Source organism: Gavia stellata, chromosome 14, assembly GCF_030936135.1.
Source record: "Gavia stellata isolate bGavSte3 chromosome 14, bGavSte3.hap2, whole genome shotgun sequence".
NCBI classification, from domain to species: domain Eukaryota; kingdom Metazoa; phylum Chordata; class Aves; order Gaviiformes; family Gaviidae; genus Gavia; species Gavia stellata.
In genome coordinates, this window is record NC_082607.1 from 19,639,359 (window position 1) to 19,658,570 (window position 19,212).

At 50.3% G+C, this 19,212-nt stretch overlaps 1 protein-coding gene across 3 annotated transcripts; it reads right to left on the reverse strand.

Annotated features, from left to right (window-relative positions):
• Window positions 1-139: 139 nt before the first annotated feature.
• RAB39B (RAB39B, member RAS oncogene family) lies at window positions 140-8,448 on the reverse strand. 3 transcript variants are annotated; one of them, XR_009484284.1, is made up of 3 exons: window positions 8,229-8,448; window positions 2,594-3,772; window positions 140-2,436 (listed from the first exon to the last, which is right to left on the reverse strand). XR_009484284.1 is itself a non-coding variant. In XM_059824295.1 (2 exons), the coding sequence occupies exons 1-2, from the start codon at window positions 8,441-8,443 to the stop codon at window positions 3,346-3,348; spliced, it is 642 nt and encodes a 213-aa protein (XP_059680278.1). In that variant the 5' UTR covers window positions 8,444-8,448; the 3' UTR covers window positions 140-3,345. The 3 variants fall into 3 exon arrangements, 1 of the variants encoding a protein (XP_059680278.1); XR_009484285.1 differs by having other exon boundaries at window positions 140-1,259; window positions 2,099-3,772; XM_059824295.1 differs by having other exon boundaries at window positions 140-3,772.
• Window positions 8,449-19,212: the final 10,764 nt, after the last annotated feature.

Genomic DNA, 19,212 nt, shown 5'->3' on the forward strand with positions numbered 1-19,212 from the left:
AAAACGTGTAGCGGATACTGTTGCAAAGGGTACCTGTTTATTGTTGAGCCAGTCCACGTGCGCTTGCCAGTTATGGCTGCGGTATAGAAGTGGTACAGGTAGTAGATAGCTGACTGGTAAAGAATGGGGAGGGGGAAAGAAAAAAACCACCAAAGTTTCTTTACAAGTTTTAAATTTCACATTATCACATAGTAACCATTTTGCTAAATACAAGCATATTTTCAGTCACGTACAGACAGCTAAATACAGCATTATTTTCACATTTCGTTACAGTGCATAACAGAAAGCGAGGAAAGTGTATAGTATGCTTTTATGCTGGAGGTTCTGAGCAATTTCAATCTAACATGCAGATTGTTTTTAACATGTGGCAGAGACCACAGAAAGTTAGCTTTTTCTTTTTTTTTTCTTTTTGTCCTAGAGTAAAAGAGCTCCTGACCTTTACCCTGTGAAAGGTATCACCTTCTGATTTCTCTAAATCCCTCTTGCACTAGAAGTCAAAGCATTAAAACCAGTTGTTAGAAAAGAATTCTTAGCATATCCTATAAGTTCTTCATCTTAGAAAAAACATTCCAAATTTTGTACAGATGAATCTACATTTCCTATATTTTAATAAGCTGTCTAGAAAATGCAAGGAATTAGAAAAAGATGTATATAATGATTTCGCTATCATTTAATATAACCATTTATTACCTCTAAGTAGTTAAGACTGCATACATTTTCTTCTGTACTGTTCCTCTTTAGAATTACGACACTTGTATTTTTAAACTGAAGATTTACTCTGAAGGCCTGAATGCACTTACTTATTTAGGCTTTCTGGAATTTCTCTCTGGGAGCAGCAAAGGGGAATGTCCAAAACCCATTAAATAAAATACTGGTTGTCTCGGGAAAAGTGATCTTTCCCCTGCTGGCCAGGTTCCTGCACAGAGAATTACAGAATTTTACTATTGCTAAAACGCCGTTTGATCCAACTTCCAACTGCCGTTAACGTAGCACTCCAGCTCTGCCACCCTCAGCTACCAACCCAAGACACACCTCGTGAACAGGTGGACCCTGAGAGACCAACGCTTGGCCGACTTTCCGTTCAGAGAATGAACTGACCCTTCCGTACTCGTTTGTCTTTGCCTTTGTGGAAATATGACTACCAGACCTGGTGCGAGCAAAACCTTGCGCTCTCTCTCCACTGGCGTCAGCCCACGAGAGCCCACGGCAGCCAAGCTCCTGTGGCGCTCTCTGCATCCATCTTCTCCAGCTCTGCTTACCTAGAAAGAGATTTTTGTAAAGGGATATTTTTTTTTTTAATCTTCAGGGCACTCAACTCAACCGCAACTGAATCTGCCTGGAATTCACTGGGCTTTAGCACAAGGTTTTTGGTACGTTTATAGCCTAGTCAAGAGCGATCAGGGGTTAGCAGTGACAAGCTTACTGAAAGACCATTGCCACCCCCCCGCCAACTTGCTACCAGTGCCCTCCCAGCAGGTACAACATTGCTGCTCCCCTGCAGAGCCCAGGAACTGAAATTGTTCCTAGAACACTGAAAATAAAAATGTTATTAACTTTCAGGGTTTTGGTTGGGAAGTTGGGTTTGTTGGGGTTTGGGGTTTTTTTCATAGCTTTAATATGGAAAAACCACAAGTTTTTTTCTTCATACAGACCTGCCCATGCGCTGCAAACCATGAGAACAGGTTCAAAGGGAGAAATAGTCTGAACTCAACAGCAATCAAGATGACCCATACTTTTAGCAACGGGGTAGCTTAAAAAGCTGTAACAAGTATTTTCTTCTTCTCTACTTAGAGGCCTAAAATCAAACACTAGATGCTTCCTGTGGCTTTTACCTAATCCCTCTCTCCTGCCCATTAACAGTTTGGTGTATAAAGCTTGCAAACTTGAGTAAAAAAAAAGTCACTGTAGTTTTGTTTGTTTGCTTTTAATAGGCTGAACGTCCCTAGTTTGCTACAGGAGCAGAGTTACCCTGCTGCACTTCAAAAGCTTAAGTTAAAACTTAGTGGAAGCAAAGCTTCTAAGTGGTGAATGCCCTTCCCAGAAAACACCCACCTACATATAGCTTTTGTAATGTGGCTACCATCCCATGATGACCAACCTGAGCTGGATCCTCTTTTGTCAAATTAAAACATGGAGGAAAACAAATTTTACTCTTAAGCTCGTCTTGTGGCTTTCCTTTCCACCTGCTCAGACACTTCTGTTGTGTGCTCCTCCTTCCCGGTGCTAGTTCTCATCTTCCACGGATGCCAGAAAGAAAATGACACTTCAACAGCAGAAAGTACTGATGGAAGCTGTTACTTTCCACGCTATTTAACTTCTTTAAAAGCAAATCTCACCTTTTAGGATGTCTGATGCACCTGAGTTAAGCTTTTCAAGTTTTTTATTTTGTTGTTGGTTTTTTTTTCCCCCTCCTTTCCATTCCGCCTTGTGACCTGGCTGGTAAGACACCCAAAAATGCAGCACAGTGCTGTTAGCAAGAGAGAAATGTTGATGTGTCCCACCTGGCTGCAGCACCCCAGCCTTAAGATATAACATATGAGGACATGGTTCTCTCTATGCTCTTGATCCCTTAATTCTATTTCAAGGTACTCACCTAGGCAGTAAATGCATAAAAATGCATTGAATAATTACGACCGGAGCAGGAGTTGCCGCTTAGAATTCCAGTTCAGCACAGCAAGAAAAGCACTATCGGGGGGGAATAATTTAAATTTTAATTACCAGTCAAATAACTACTGTTTTCCTCTTTAAATCCCACAGCATATTCTCTGTTGTCAAACTAGGTTCAAGAACATAAGAAAGAAAATTCAGAAGTGTGCATACCATGTCAGTAAACTTTTCCTGTGGCGTTGGCCTTATGAGGAAATGGTATCTGTGCTGCCTTTACACCTTCCTGGTAATAAACAGCTGACACAAACAAAGATGTCCTCTTTCTTTCTCTCTGTCTGCCCAGTTGTCAAACTATTAAAGTATCCATACTGTGGCTTCAATGCCCAGCATGGAGCTATGGATTTACTTGAAAGAGGACGTGTACAGCACCCTGGCATGTGCCAGCCCATTCAGCTCTCTGTATACTCTCTCCTGTCTCGTGCAGCCCCTCGTTTCTGCTTCCTGTCTCCCTACAACATCTACATGCACCCTCACTCACTCTCCGTTAAGTTTGTAGCCCCCAGTTCTGAAAGGTTATTTGGAACAGAACATTTCTTTCTGGGGTCTGTTCTGGTGTCCAAAACAACGTGGGAGGCTGTTCACAACGGGAGTGTTGCTCTCCCTTCTGTCACACTGAGTTCACTTAGTAAAGTACGTTTGGTTAGTAGAGTTCATCACCACTTGCCTCACTAGAAGAGCTCAGCACAAGCATCGCCTATCTGATTTCACCACTTCTTCTGAAGAGTGCACTACGTTTGGGACAAACCCGCTCTTTACCCCTTCCCATCCCTCCTGGATGGAAATGTCCCCCCTTTTAACAAGCTCATATATATCTCGAGTCAGATCAGTGAAGGCCTTCTCCACGTTAATGGCATCCCGAGCCGAGGTCTCAATGTACTTCATACCATACGCAGCAGCCAGTTTCTCAGCCTCGTGCCTGGTGACTTGCCGCTGTGTGTCAAGGTCACACTTGTGACCTACCAAAACAAAGACAATCTGGTACGGCTGGACGTGCACCTTGGTCTCCTCTAGCCACTCGTGGACATTCTGGAAGGACCTGCGGTTTGTAATGTCAAAGAGGAGGAGTCCGCCAACCGAGTTCCTGTAGTAGGCTCTGGTGATGGACCTGGAAACAAATGAGTGACAACAAAAGTGTAAGTTACAGCTGTTTGGGAAGAAGGGCAGAGCGAGTTTCACCTGGGGTTTTGTTTGTGCTTTCCGATTTTTTTTTTCCTTAAGCCAAATGTAGCCTTTCTGAAGATACGCCTTTGTTTAAGAAAGCAGCATTGCCACCACCCTGTCTACCCTGCAGAATACAGGGCAGAGAAGGCCATTCAGGCAATGTCTTATCACTTGTAGCTTGTGCTTTGTAGAGCTTGTCATTCAAAAAGACAACTAATCTTGGCTTAAAGATTTCACCCCTGGGTAACTGCCTCACTGTTCAAATTCCCCACTGCCATTTTTGGTCTCTGTTTTCTATCATGGATTTCTGTATGCCCTTTGCTGTTAGTCTAAAGAGTCCCATCCACCACCCTGTAAGTTCTCTGAATACTTTGTCTAACCCATTGGTTTAGAAGCAGTGTAACAAATGAAAGGATTCATTTGAAACCAAACACCCACTCTCTAACAGATACATAAAAGGAGGCTACAGATTCGGAAGGCAGACCATGGGCTTGTAGCTCCCCTCCACACACCCAAGGCCTTGGCACAGGGACACGCACAGACCCCTACGCTTCCTCCCACTACGCCACTGGTCAAAATGGAGGCACGCACCGTTACAGCTAACACATTAACAGCAACAGCCAGTCTGACCTCCCGAGTAACAGCAAAACAATACAAGAGCGTCCTAAGGGAATCTGCATGGTTGGACCTGATGATCTTACGGGTCTTTTCCAACCTTAATGATTCTGTGCATTACTCTTGGTCTTGTTCCTGTCAAATACTGACAACATTAAACAGTAACCAGAAAGACCCCCGAACCGCAGGCTGAGAAATGGAGCGCATCTTCCACAACTCTGCCGAGCAAGGACAGACTTCAACACAGCCAGAAGCAGTACATGGAATCAGCTAACACAGGGCGACGGAGCAAAGGTGAGACCATGAGGCTGAGCAGAGCTACAGTTCAATGACTATTACACGTGGAAAAACCAAGAAGCTGTAAACCTGTGGTGTTTCTGCAAAGTCATGAATTCATTCTAAATCCAGAAGCAATGATCAATTTCAGTCCCTGGAGGAATTCACACTCAGGCCTGAACTTTCCTTGCCGGGAAAATGTAAGCACTGCTGCATTTTTAGCTGGGGACAAGTCCCCAACAAGACTGTTGTTAGGGGCTATTTGGTCCTGTAGTGTGTGTATCTAGCGAAACTGCCCCAAGAAAGGATGAACTGGAGTTTTCAAGGATTGCTTTATCAACAGACGTGCAGTGAAGAAAGCCAGAAGGGGTAGGGGGGAAAGATAGTTGGCTGCATTTGGATAATTTCTCCTCTCCCAATTATCTGGCTGAGGGACAACAGTAGCTCTGCACATTTGGCACTGAGGGAATTAGATCTGCCTTTTGCTAACTAGCCAGCTGCAAACAGATATTGGCGCTTTGGATTCACCCCCACTCTGTCACAGGCATTTCTGCTTCTCCCTTGTGCTCCGTGCCATCAGCCCTGGCTCCTCCTGCCAACATCAACAATGCCTCAGGTACTTCTGAAAGACATGACAGGATCGGAGCTGAACGCTGCTTGGAGGTAAAACTAGGTGAAGGACTCAGTGCCTTTTCTTAAAGCCTTTTCCACAGACTGTTTTCCTTACCTACCCGCAGGAAACAAACTATATAGTTTGTTTTATATACTATAACTAGTATATATACTATAACTAGTATATACAAACTATATAGTTTGCCTTCCGGCTGCACATCACTCCCCAGTTCCCTTCCAAGACTCCTACCTTCCCTCCTCCCGCCATGCTCATACATGCTCATGCAGAGCAGTACGGGGATTTGGACCTATTTTGGCTAAGTGTTAACATAAAGGTATAGCCTCTGCCTGCGAACTCTCCCCTGCTCTTTACCCATGGTGGGGACTCTGGTACCCAGGGCCCGCGCCGATTTTGTTCGAGTCTTTCCCTCTCAGCCGAGGGAGAGCTGCCGGCTGGAAGGAAACAGCTCTTCTGTAGGTGGTGGTACACAGTTCCGGGGAGTGAGGGCTGCACGTGCTTTTGCTTTTGTTAGCATTACACAACATCACGTTTCAGACGTGGAAATCACAGTATTTGAGCAACCAGAGATGGGCAAAACCTGCTGGATCCAAGAAGAATTGGACCCTGCTCTTCTACAGCTCCAAAGCATCCTCAGCGCTGCCCCAGGCAGCATTTTTTGGGGAGTGATCTGGCAAAATAGAATGGCACGTGCTTAACTGTAATTTAAGCCTTGACTGCACAGAAATTGCTTCTAATTTATGGAGAGTGAAAGAGCTCTCAACGGGGGTCAGGAAGAGCAGAAATGTAGCACAGCTGCAGACCAGAGAATGCCAACACAGTGTCTTCAAAATAACTACAGTGGTTTCTTCCTTGTGGGGCAGCTGCTAAAACTATGCAAAGCAGACTGGAAATGCTCAAATCAGAGAACTCTGTGAAAAAGCAGAGCTCATTCTTATGAATTTCCTTCGTGAGAAATTCCCTATGCTATGACAAAGATGTTTAAGGGTTCTGGAGAGCACCTGCACCATTGTGCTTCTTGCCTATGCCCACAAGTCTGAGAGGCTTCAGCTTATTCCAGTAATAGCTACATCTTGCCTTTTGCCAAGAAAAATAGTTTGCAGGAGGAGCCTGAGAGCTGCTGTCTTTATGGGGCACAATTTGTCACAGGGCTAATGGTGATTTGAAAGGGATAAACACAAAACAGACTTTTTGCCTGATTTTTTTCCTACTTCAGAGCATACCATAAAGGCACCTGGGTTTGCTCACTTCCCTCTAGCTTTTCACACCGGGAATTTAAGTCTGCGCTTTGGCAAGGGCGTTTCAAAGCTGTGCAACGTGGGGTTTTTTATGTCACTCACTGTCCCTGCCCCTTACACTCTTCCTGCCTTTGAATGCCGCTGCCCATCGCAGCAGTGCAGCCTGCCCTTGCGCTGAAGGTCACCCGCTCATCATGCTTACAACCCAAGCGCCGGGCCGGGTCAACCACCAGCACTAAGGGTAAGCAGCCTCCAGGGCCCCAAACTTCCTAATGTGTAAAAGAAAGGAAATGGAAGCCATCCAACAGCTTTTGCTCCTCGCAGCAAAGGCAGAAGGAGGGGACGGCACCCAGGCGTGTTTTCTACAGACCTCAGCCCGAGATCCAAAGCTGGAAGCTGATGCAACTGCAGGCTAAAGCACCTCCTCTCTCTCAGCAGAATAAAGCACCAGCTCCTCGCCCCAAAAGGCTGCGAGGTAGCAGAAGCAAAACCTGTCAGTGGATAAGGAGCGACTACTGCACATCCTGGGCCAGACGCCAGCGCCACAGATGTGAAGAAAGGCGGTGAGAGGAGTGGGGGTAGAGGAGATTTCATCTATTGAATGAAACCAAAACATTCCTCAGGCGAGTCATTACAGCACAGAAGTAGATGCTATGTGAAGCTGCGGAGAGATGTGGAGCAAGGAAAGCGCTCCCGGAGGGAACAGGATGAAAGAGCAGACGAGGGTTAAAGATGCATGAAAAGTATAAGCAAACGGGAGGCAGGGAGCTGAGCGTACACTCACACCCCTTCCAAATGGGCACGGCCTGAGCAGCACGCATCCCGCGACACCGCCAGCCCCCTGTTTAGCGGGGGCCGAGCCTGCTCCGACCACGACTGCTGTTTCTACCATACAGTTCTGTGGAAAACTCCGGGCAGGGTCCCACAAGCCACCTTTATTTTTCCTCCTCGAGTCTTCGTTACTATTGCTTAACCTCTCCAATTGTTAGCGCCCGTGCAGCGCTCAGCGTGGCACCCTCCAGAAAGCACCCGTCGTCCCTGCGCAGCCACAACCAAGGGTTTGTCCCGGCCGTTCTCTCTCTGTCCTACGGACAGCTGATCGCTGCTGTCGCTGCAGAGAATCAAACCACGTATTCCATGGCGTCCAGCGAGCCTGTAAGCGTGCTGAGCTACGAAACATCCTGGTTACTGCCTCTTTGCACCAAGGGGGAGCAGGCGCTTTCCCTGCCGAGCCGCATCCTCCGATCCACAACTCCCGGCGCGTAAACACCCCCAAAGCCCCGCGCTGCCCTCGGGCTCCGTCCCCCGCCCCACACCTCCTACACCGCCCGCAGGCGGCCCGGGGGGGGGGGGGGGGCCGCAAATCCCGGGCACACAAAGGGTACAGCTCCCCCGGCGCGCTTTGGGGGCAGCGCTGGAAAACCCCCCGACAGAACACAACGAAAAAGGGGGTGGGGGGAGCAAAAGGTGCGGTGGGACTCTTGTCTCACTCGCCAAACGCCTCGCCCGGCGCCGCGGGCCGCCCCGCACAAGCCCCGGCCCGGCACACGGGGAGGGCGCCGGCCCCAGCCCCGCAGCTCCCCGCGCCGCGCCGCGGGAAGGGCCGCCCCGCTGGGGCCCGGCCCGGCCGCCCGCCTCACCGGAACCGCTCCTGCCCGGCCGTGTCCCAGATCTGCAGCTTGATCCTCTTGCCCGGCTCGATCTCCACCAGCCTGGAGAAGAAATCCACGCCCACCGTGGGGTCGGAGATCTGGGCGAAGCGCCCCTCGGTGAAGCGGCGGATGAGGCAGGACTTGCCCACGGTGGAGTCGCCGATGACGATCAGGCGGAACTGGTAGAGCCAGATGGCCTCCATGCTGCCGCCGCCCGCCTCAGCGCCCGCCCGCCGCCGCGCCGCCCATGCCCGGCCCGCGGGCCCGGGGGCGGCCGCCGCCGCCGCCGCGCCGCTCGCCCGCAGGGGGCGCGCCGGCCGGGAGGCGCCGCGCCGCTAGGCCGGGAGCGCGGCCGCCCGGGGGCCGTCGCCGGCGGGGCGCGGGCGGGCCGGCCCCGCTGTCTGCGCCGCGGCCGCGCCGCTCAGGCGGGCCCCATGGCGGCCGGCGCAGGCCCCTGCCCGGCACCCCGCTGCCCCGTCACCGCCGGCGCATCCCGCCGAGCCCCGGCCCCGCCGCCGAAGGTGCTTGCTGCGCGGACCGCGGGGCCGGGCGGGCGCCGGCCGCCGCCTCAGCTCTCCCGGCGCTGCGGCCCGGCCGCGGGTCGCTCCCCCGCTGCCGCGGAGCCCGCTCTCCCCGCAGCGCCGCGGCGGCCGTTCCCTGCGGCTGCAGCGCCCCCGCCCCCCGCCGGTGCCGGTGCCGGTGCCGGAGCCGGGCTGCGGGATGGAGGCGCGGCCGAGCGCGGGGCGCGCCGTGATGCAATGGCGGCCGCGCTCTACCGCACTGCCGGGAGGAGCCGCCACCCCCGAAACGCGGCCGCTGCGGGAGCCGTGCGGGGGCGGGGCGGGGCGGGACCGTGCGGGGCGGCGGGGGTGGCCGGGGGGGGCCGGGGCTGAGGGGAGCCGGGGGCTGAGGAGATCCCCAGTGGCTGCGGGGAGCCCGGGGCTGAGGGGGACATGAGGCTGAGGGGAGCCCGGGGCTGAGGGGGACATGAGGCTGAGGGGAGCCCGGGGCTGAGGGGGACATGAGGCTGAGGGGAGCCCGGGGCTGAGGGGGACATGAGGCTGAGGGGGACATGAAGCTGAGGGGAGCCCGGGGCTGAGGGGGACATGAAGCTGAGGGGGACATGAGGCTGAGGGGGACATGAGGCTGAGGGGAGCCCGGGGCTGAGGGGAGCCCGGGGCTGAGGGGGACATGAGGCTGAGGGGGACATGAGGCTGAGGGGAGCCCGGTGCTGAGGGGAGCTGGAGGCTGAGGGGAGCCACGCCGAGCCCAGGGCCAAGGGCGGGCTGGGGTCCAGGCGGACCCCAAAGCCAAGGGGCGCAGGCCAAGGCTAACCTTTCTCAGCTCTTTGCCAGGGCTAGGGGCCTCGAGCGGGGCGCGCAGCACCTCTCCGTGCTTTAAACCCGAGTCTCGTTTCTGAAGAGATTCAGGCTCCTCACCGCTGCCTCGGGGGCTTCGTTCCCATTGAAACCAGCCGGGGGGAGCCCACGTGCTGCTGGCACTTTTGCAGAGCCTCCGCACCACCGCCCTGGGCACTGGGTCACCCGCAGTGTGCCGGCCTTGTCTGGAAAGGGGCAATGGTGATAGTAAGGTATCTTGCTAACAGGCTTATCAAACCGAGCATATCCACACGCACACACATCTATGTATGTGTCTGTATATATATAGTATGTGTATATATATATATGATGTGTGTACAGTCTCAAAAATGAATAGTTACAGACATTATACCCGGCAACTTAAATACCACAAACCTTAACAAATCCATTTTTCCTTGTTCCACGCAACCGGGTTCTTGGCTCCGCAGGGCGAAGCACACTGCTCAGGAACCCGAGCGGCAGCGAGCGTCGCGCAGCATCTACATGGATACCTCGGATTGTAGGTCCTGGTTTTGACCGGGCTGCCCCAGACGAGTAGTGCCGCTCACCACCATAGCAGCGCACAGCCGCACTCGCGTGGCTCTGTGGGATACGGCTGAGCTCGAGCTCCTGCTTGTTCAGCACTTGCCGGAGCAGAGTTTTGATCTCTGGAAGAGAAAATGATCATATATATTATTAAAAACAGTGACTAAAGTGTGTGTTATTAAGTCAAGCATTAAAAAAAAGGGACTATTGATGTTTTTTCTTTTTTAAAATTTATGAAAGCGTTGGTGTGTTTTTTTAAATAAAGACGGTTTCATTAAGAGCTCCTCCTGCCTGACCACTATTGAAATAAACACGTTCACAGCGGCTATTATATTAATTAGGTCTGCAAAAAAGGGCATTTATATAGGTATGAGATAGTTAGCCAGCTTGCAAATTGGACTAGGACATTAGAGAGACCATTTCAATTCTTGAGGAATAAATGGCGAGGAATTTTTTCAATATCCTTTGAAATAGAATGTATTTATTAAAAAATAACAACCCCAAAAGATCCTATTTTAAAGTACCTCAGGACAGGAAAGAAAACTGATGAAGCAATCTGCACAGCAACAGAAATGGTGCAACAGAAAAAATATTAAACCTATAAATCTGAGTTAGCAGTACATTAACCAGTAACTCATTGCCAGCGATGGTTTGTGGGGATCTGTTGCACTTTACCATATGATTTCTGAGTATTCGATGCCCATTAGTTCAAGCCCACAGCAAATAGTGGTTTCTCTTAACTGTTTTTCTCCCCTCCCCGTGCGCTCGCACACACGGTCACCCCATTCCCTTTCTTCCACGGGTTTGACTGCACTCAAGCAGGCGCAAGGCACTCGCTAACACCCTGCAAGTCAACCACCAGCGGCATCTCCCGGAGGTATCTCGAGGCAGAGGTGCTGGTGGACATTTCATGGCAGCACCATGAGTTACGGCAGGGAGCAGCCAAAGCAGCCTGACTTGCAGGGCTGTGAGGGGCCAAGGAGAGCACCGAGGGGTGGGCTGGTGCCCGGCAGATGCTGTCGTAGCTAGAGGAATTGCTGGAGCATCAGCAGGGACCTGTTTTCCCCAGCAAATAAACCCAAAGGATCCCGTGATGCAGATAATATTTTCATCTCCTCTGAACACATGCATATAGATGAACACACGCTGCGTGACTAGGCAGCCACGATATTAATTAGCAGGAGGTAGGAGAAAGTGAGATCCTGGGAGAGCCTTTGTTCTGGTCCTGTTTTAGCAAATGGAAAATCTGGTGTCTGAAAGAGAGAGAGACAGAGAGTAACCTAGATTTGATGCAAAAGCAGGTTTGTTGGCTGGGGACAGGACGTTGGGTGCTGGTGAGAAGCCACAGGAGTGTGCGCACTGACAGCAGTGCTCAGAGCAGCCTCCGTGGGCTGTCGGCAGCCCCGGACTAGGGGCAACCCTTCAGCGCTCCTTTCCATGGGTCCAGGGGTGATTCCGGAGGAGCCCCTTTCTCCTCGCAACTGCTAGTGCTGGGGGAGAGCTGCCTGAAAACCACCTCAGCACAGGTGAGGGCACGGCTGAACCCACGCTGGTGCACAGGGGCTGAGCTCTTGCATCTGCTGGCAGCGCCCACGGGACCCCACAAGCAGGGTCCAGCCCAGCTGCCAGCGAGAGGCCAAGGGAGCTCCCGTGCAGGCAGCACGGCCAGTCAGCCCTGCACTGCACACAGCCAAACGTGGGTTAAAGCCCTCCCAAGGGCCACCAATGCAACCTCTGCGTGCAGCTCCTGCACAAGGTGAAAAACATCCACACATCAGCCACTGGAGTGGGTATTTCTTACTCAGTAAATTTATTTTAAGGCAGGAAAGCTGGGACGAAAGGGGACAAGGGCTGGAGAATGACTCCCTTGCTACCCTGCGCTGCCTGTAATCTCTATCCCAGAGCGATTATATTCAATTCCTTTTAGTGTTAAATGATGAAGCCCTAAGCAGATACTTAGGAGGGCTTTTGTGAGCCCAGTTCCAACCCATTTCAGGCTGGTGGGTGGAGAGTGCTGTGTGTGCTCCAAATGTCAGGAACCGCTGCCACGCAAGCCCGCATTAAGAGCCCGGCGCCAGCCTCAGCAGTCCCTGTGGCTGGGGCGGGATGGTTTCAAGGCAGGCAGCTCCTCTCAGGAGAAGCTCTCTGCCGTGAGGACCAGGCTCGCTGTGGCTGGACCACAAATGGAGAAGGTACTGAGCCATGGTCAGGGATGGCTAGGAGTCAGACACACCCCCTCAGACACCAGCACTGCGATTCACAGAGGTACTTCCCTCTAAATAGTTTGCCGTTCAGTTTAGTTTTTCTCCAGAACCAGGCAGTGCCCTTTACACCCCGCAGCTGGAGGCTGAAGCCATCTCCAAGCCCATGGCAGCACTACGAGGAGGAGAATGCATCAGCACTGCACGCACCATGCAATTTTAATGCCCTTTCAGTTTCCAAGGATACAAAAAACAATCAATCAGACACAATCTCTCGCTGCAGGGCTGGCTGCACAGGAGCTGCCCGAGACGGCCTGTGCCTGCACCCCAGCCTGGGAAGGTGCAGCGATCGCAACACGCTGGTGAACCAGAGCACCTGAACCCACAGACTGACGTCCCCGGCCCTCACCGGTTTTATATCCCAGCCCCACTCGCAACAGAGCTGCTCATCACCGCGGAGATAATCTGCACCCAAGTGGAGCCCTGCAAGTGCACGCTACCAAACAGGCCAGAGACCAGTTACTTACTGAAAACAGTTACGGGCCGCACACCAGGGTGATGGGAGTGCTGAGAACGGGGCTGGCTAGCCGCACGTAGCAAACAATTTATTAGCTAGTTCCAAAACACATCCCTGTTAAATTAGGCCTGTCTAGGAGATGTGACATGGAGACAGATTACACTGTTGACAGGGACGTGATTGCACCCATGACCTGCTAGCTGATGCGTGCCACTGTAAAACCCAGGACAGAGGGAAGGTATTAAGCGAATTAATGTTTATTATTTATATGATGCCCACAGTTAGCCAGGGTGGTGCAGACAAGCGTAAAGCCAAGGGCACCACACGGTGCTCAGGAACTGACAGCCCAGCTGACAGCAGGCACTGGGAGGGTAATTTAGGACTTTGTAATGAGGTGACAGCCTTAGAGCCTCCCATAGCAGTAGCAGGAGGGAAGCACAGGCAGGGCTGAATGCCAGGAGGCACATGGTGAAGCTTCTGTCCCATCTTGGCTTTTGGCCGGGCTCAGGTGCCTTTTGTAGTGGTGGACTTCTGGGGCAGACTGGCAGCCTCTGTCCCCAGAAAACCCGTCTAACCTCCCTCCCCAAATGCCAACCTGTCAGCAAAATGCTTCTAGTGAGCGATGGAGTACTGCACACCAAGGCAGCTCCAAGCACCCTGGTTGGGGTTCCAGGGGTGGCACCCTGCAGAGGTACCACTGGTCCCCCAGTGTCACACTGGGATCAAATCAAAAGCAGTAGAGCAGGCACAGGCTCGATAAATATAGTCATGGCTGAGTAATGCTGGCTGTCCCATTAATGGTTCCCCATTAATATAGGAACACATTACCAAAATGTCTCTCCTACACTGGGTGTCCAGGCTCCTTCTGTAGCCAATTGAGAGAGGCAGGAACGTCTTTAGAGCTATTTATCCCACTCAGCTTGATGGGATGAACCATCCTCCACCACCACTGCTCTCTCCCTTGGCCGTAGAGGAACGAAGGGCCCAGCACAGAGCAGCTGCCCAACCTCAGACAGCTTGAACTGCCCTGTCCCCTGAGCAGGAGGCTCTGCCTCCTCCCAAGGAGCTTAACAACGCCACAGAGACGGGGCTGCAAAGCCAGCCAGGATCCGTGCCGATGGGAGAATGTGGGAGAGACACAAATGCAGAGAAACTTCAGAAATAACCAGAGAGGCCTTTTGAGTCAGTAACAGTGCTCCAGGGCAGTGTTAGCATTTGCTTTGCAACCTGAACGGACAGGGAAGATTAACCTCTCGTACAGTGGGATCCACATGGGCGGACGTGCACAGAGGATAAGCTTGTCCCTGCACCCCTGCAAGTGGCAGGGCCACCCTCTGGTGCCACACAGCACCCACATGACGTAACCTCCAGCCCCACCGGCTTGCGCATGGAGCAAGAGTCAGCTGGGTTTTTGAAGAGACATAAAACAGTTGCAAAATGCTTCCCTGCGACAATAAATTAAACGTCAGCTTGTTACCATGGGATGGCTTACTCCAGATGCAGCTCCCAGTGTCTTATTTCAAATTATGATCACATTAAGATGGTCATGGGTTGGCCAGTCGAAAAAGGGGAGCTCCCATCAAGAGATCACTCTATCTGCCTGAGCCTGCCTGAATCCAAGAACAGATCCTCCACTGGGAATATTATGTCCTTGTAGCTTTTCAAGTCTTCCCAGGAAGGGAACAGGATCTGCTTAGAGCAAATAGAAGCCATTACAATCAGGATAAATTAGTAATGGTGAGTGGGAGAGAGAGGAGGAGGGGAAAAGAGGTTATTGTGATTTTTCTTCCTACAGAGCGGGTGTCTGAGCTACTTACATTGCCAGAAAACAGATCCCAAGCTTCCCCTCCGAGTCCAGAGCTCAGACTGCTTGCTTACAGCTCAAGAGCTACTTTGGATTGTTAATAACTAGCAGGATCGCATTACGGGTTGTTAGACGCATGAAATCTGATTTCTGTTCCTACTGGTAGCATCTCAAGTTTAGTGGCAGCACAGGCGCATCTGTAGAGTGAGAAAAAGCAAAATATACTTGCATTTGCTCTGTTCAACACTGCTAAACATATGCCTTTTTATCAGAAGCTGCAACGCCCGTTGAGAACTAATTGTGGGGGTCTTTAAGGTGCTGCAGGGGGCAGGACTGTGGCTCTGTGGTGGTGTGTATTTTCCATTTTGTAAAATACAGGATGACAAGTAATTCACTAAACCCTGACTAAGTCCTGGGAAAAAAAGGAAAACTGACCAGCAGAAATGCCTTCATACTCAGGACTCCTTCCTTTCCTCCTAAAATGACCTATTAAAGCAGGGCTGGTTTAGCTAGTTTGGGTCTACAACGGAGGCTGGATTGCTACAGCCCAGAGACAAGTCCAGCCATAATATGATTTTACAGCATTTTAAAAAGCAAGTATCTGCCTGCTTAAGCGAGCCCCTATCTCAGATCGCCTGCAGGGAAATGACTGTGCCACCAGCGGCCCCTCTCCAGCAGGAATGCAAACCTCCGGCACAAACCTGGCGTGACCAGCAAACCCGGCAAGCTCAGCCCCTGCTCCCGTTTGTGTTTTTCCACTCCTCCTAGGATGCTGCTGCCTGCTGACATCTTCACTCTGCTTCATTCAGATTTTACTATCTGACATGAGGCATTTCAGCAGAGTGAACGGGAAATTAATGCAAAACCAAAAGGAGCTTGGTCTGGGGCTGCTAACTCCTGTAGGGCCCCTGGAGGAGACGTTTCCAGCTCTCCACCATGCCCAGCCCTCTCTCAGAAGACAGAGATCTCATACAAGCCATTAACAGTAATTTCTCCACGGGCCTCCTGGAGGCTGATGCTCAGTGTTTGTGCTGCTGTGAGCTGACCCAGCACCCTCCAAACAACCAGCGTGTGCAGAAGGGTGGGAGAAGCTGGGAAACGCCCCGAAAGTGGAAACGGCCACCCCGGAGTTGCCCGCTTTTGCTCAAACCTCATTGCTACAAATCAGCCATCTCCTGCCCGTGACAGGCCAGGAGCTGGCACTGCAGTACCAAAACACACACCGAGTCCTCCCGGGGACCCCCGAACTTCACCCTGACCCTCGCTGGGAGAGCTGCTCCTCGTGGCAGAGCCACCAGTACAAGCAGCTTCCCAAAAAGTGCAGCTCCTGGAAAAAAGTAGCTGCTCCTGGCTGACCCCATGGGAAGGGATTTCTGTTTCAAGAGCTTTCCACGGATCAGTAGGATCTTGTGCAGTAGCAATGCTGCCGAGAGCAGCAAGGCTCCAGTAATACATACCTTACAGCATCTTTGCGGATGCGCTGTCGCACGGTGCTTTACAGTGAGCTTCCCAATGTCTTCTGACAAGCATTGCGACAGCGCTCAGAGCGACATCTCTTCCCCGGCATCTGTTTTAACAGTAACAGCAGACGACCAGGACACCTGAGGGGTGGAAAGTAGGCAGGTGGAAAAGGATTAAGCCATGAAAGATTAAAGTACAAAACAGCCAACTAAAACAAACGACCAAACCTGGTGCTGAATATGCTCACTCTTAGTTATCAGGAACTGAAGTGTGTTTATTTATTCAGTTTTTGATACACCGGTCTATTCGACACATTTTTTTACTTAACAAGCCTGCAAAAATACAGCATTTCTGATTTCAATAGATCATGTTATTACATGGGTTTATTTAGCTGGTGTAACTTTCTCCCCGAATCTCCATAGTACTTCAAATTCTTTTCTTGCCTTCGTGAAGGATAAAGCTGAGTAAATATTTAGTGATGGATAATTAATTCAACCACTTGTTTTCCATCTCCTCTGAGACACTCATTCACTGGATATTGTTCAAGATTCAACAATTCTTTCTCTTCTTTAGTTAGCTTCTAAACTATTTTCAATAGTTTCTGATACCTGTAATACGAGGAGTTTTGAATGGACACAGGCCACAGATATACTTGCCTAATGGGGCAGAAATATTTTCTAGACTCTTGCTTTCCTCTCCTTTTTTTTGCTTGCAAGATTCCTGAGAAAAAGTTACATGAATAAGGCATAAGCTCAAAGGAAGCACATTCACTCTCAAATGCAGAACACACACGGACAGCAGTTGCCCAGCTCTACTGTAGATACCGAGGCTTGTATTCTGTATTAAGAGGATAGTGCCCAGGGGTCCCAGCCCGCAACCTAGCATTTCACCGGCCTGCTCAGTCCCTGGGTCACTTCTGTATCCGGCAAGAGCTCAGTGACCGCAGTCAGCTCCCGCTGCGTCACTGGTACCCGCGTGCTCGTATTCAGGCAGATGAGAGACTTAAAACACGTTTACTATATACATGAAGTCTTACCTTCTTAGGGAACTTTGCTTAACCCATTCTACAATGAGCGAGTAAATACAGTCAGAAAACTTTCCGTCTGTTTTTTCTTTTTTTTACCAGTTACTACCCAACTCATGTTGTTATCATCACATGCCTACGGGCCCGAGTCTCTTTTACGTGTAGCATTCACAGACAGCAAACGTCAGCATCGTAAGCCACATACAAACAGGCTGTTAACCTTATACTCACAAGCTCCTCCACTCCTCCATATGACACTGACAATAAAAGTGCCTTCAATCTTTTTCTGATAAAGTGCTTTCTGCATGGCAAGTGAAACAGATATGGCATAGCAAATGTTATTACCTCAAATACAGCTGTGTTACAAATATGCATGTGGTTTGGCAGTGTAATCTTTTTACTCTGATAAACTATTAAATGCCATAGAAAGCTTCTTAAGCTAATCAGGGCTTAATTTAAATAAACAAGCCATCAAAAGATTAACAAAAATCCTCAATGGAATCCAAATGCAAAAAGTCTGTTCACCAAGTCCTGGGCCATGTTCACAAAAGCAACTGCGCTGGGATGAAACTGGCCCACTGATCCCCTTTTTCTCCCCTTATTGGCACCATCAGTGAAAAAAATGTTAATCTTCTGAAACACCAACACAAACGTTTTCAGCCTCATTGACGCAAACAGCAGTTTTGGCAACATCATCACAGCCGCATGTGCTAATACTGCACGTGAGGAGGAGGAAGAGGAGGAGGAGGTGGGATGACTCCATTTTTGTGATGGAGAGAAGTCAGCTGAACCCTCCAGGAGGAGACCCAGACCTGCCTGCGCTGAAGCCCCCAGTGTTACTAACAGCATTCACAGCCACAGCAGAAATTCCTGCCCCCCCTCCGCCGGCAGCACCCTGCGGGATAAGGAAGCGCTCCGGGTGAGAGCAGCAGTCCTGTGGGTAACTTCACTGCAACAAGCCAAGGCTCCGATGAGCAGGGCTCCTTGTAGCAGTTAAGTTATATGTATGCATAAATGATCACGTGTTCAGAACCTAAACAGGTAAAGATAATAATTTAAAAACAGAATCACAGAATCAAGGTTGGAAAAGACCTGTAAGATCATCAAGTCCAACCATCAACCCAACCCCACCATGCCCACTAAACCATGTCCCGCAGTGCCACGTCCACACGTTCCTTGAACACCTCCAGTGATGGTGACTCCACCACCTCCCTGGGCAGCCTCTGCCAGTGCTTCACCACTCTCTCAGGAAAGACATTTTTCCTAATATCCAGCCTGAACCTCCCCTGGCGCAACTTGAGGCCATTTCCTCTCGTTCTATCGCTAGTTACATGGGAGAAGAGACCAGCACCCACCTTTCTGCAACCCCCTTTCAGGTAATTACAGAGAACGGTAAGGTCTCCCTTGAGCCTCCTCTTCTCCAGACAGAGACTCCAAACTCTCATCTTAGGCCGAATATTGTTATTTTATCCCACAAAGGTAATAAATGACCAAACCATGGTGAACAAAACATGCCAGGCTGGAGCCCATACAAAGTATCTTTGGGCTGACATGCTATATATATCAGGTCCTTCATTAGACAGCCATTTTTTAATTCTACTGCTCTACGGACTCAGTGCTTTCAGTACTATGACCGGTACATTTCCAAGTATTATCTTTTTCCAATTGCAAAACCATCTTCTTTCTTTAATTTGCTCAAGAAAAGCTGCTGATTATCTCCCAAATGTCTTCATTTAATGAAGAAGTCTCGTTATTTTAAGTGTACATTTTTCCATTCATTTATTTACAACCATCTTTGCTAAGCTGAAAATTGACACTGAGCTTGAGTTAAATAAAATCAGTACATTAAAGAAGAATATCAAAATATTCACAGAGCCAAAATCTAGGGTAGGATAGCTAAAAAATATTTCTCCATGACATTTCACTTGCCCTTGGGCAAAAATGGTTCATTTTGACATGACAAAATTTAACACCTCTTTTGCTTGCTTTTTCATTACTCAGCCCACGCTAAAAATAGATACCAGGAGACCAGCTGATGACTAAAGAAAAACATTCTATTTA

Excerpts from the sequence above, each read along its gene's own strand:
- RAB39B (XM_059824295.1), bottom strand. The coding sequence starts at position 8,443 with ATGGAGGCCATCTGGCTCTACCAGTTCCGCCTGATCGTCATCGGCGAC. Across the intron at positions 3,773-8,228 it reads GCCGGGCAGGAGCGGTTCCG|GTCCATCACCAGAGCCTACT; the intron begins GTGAGGCGGGCG and ends ATTTGTTTCCAG.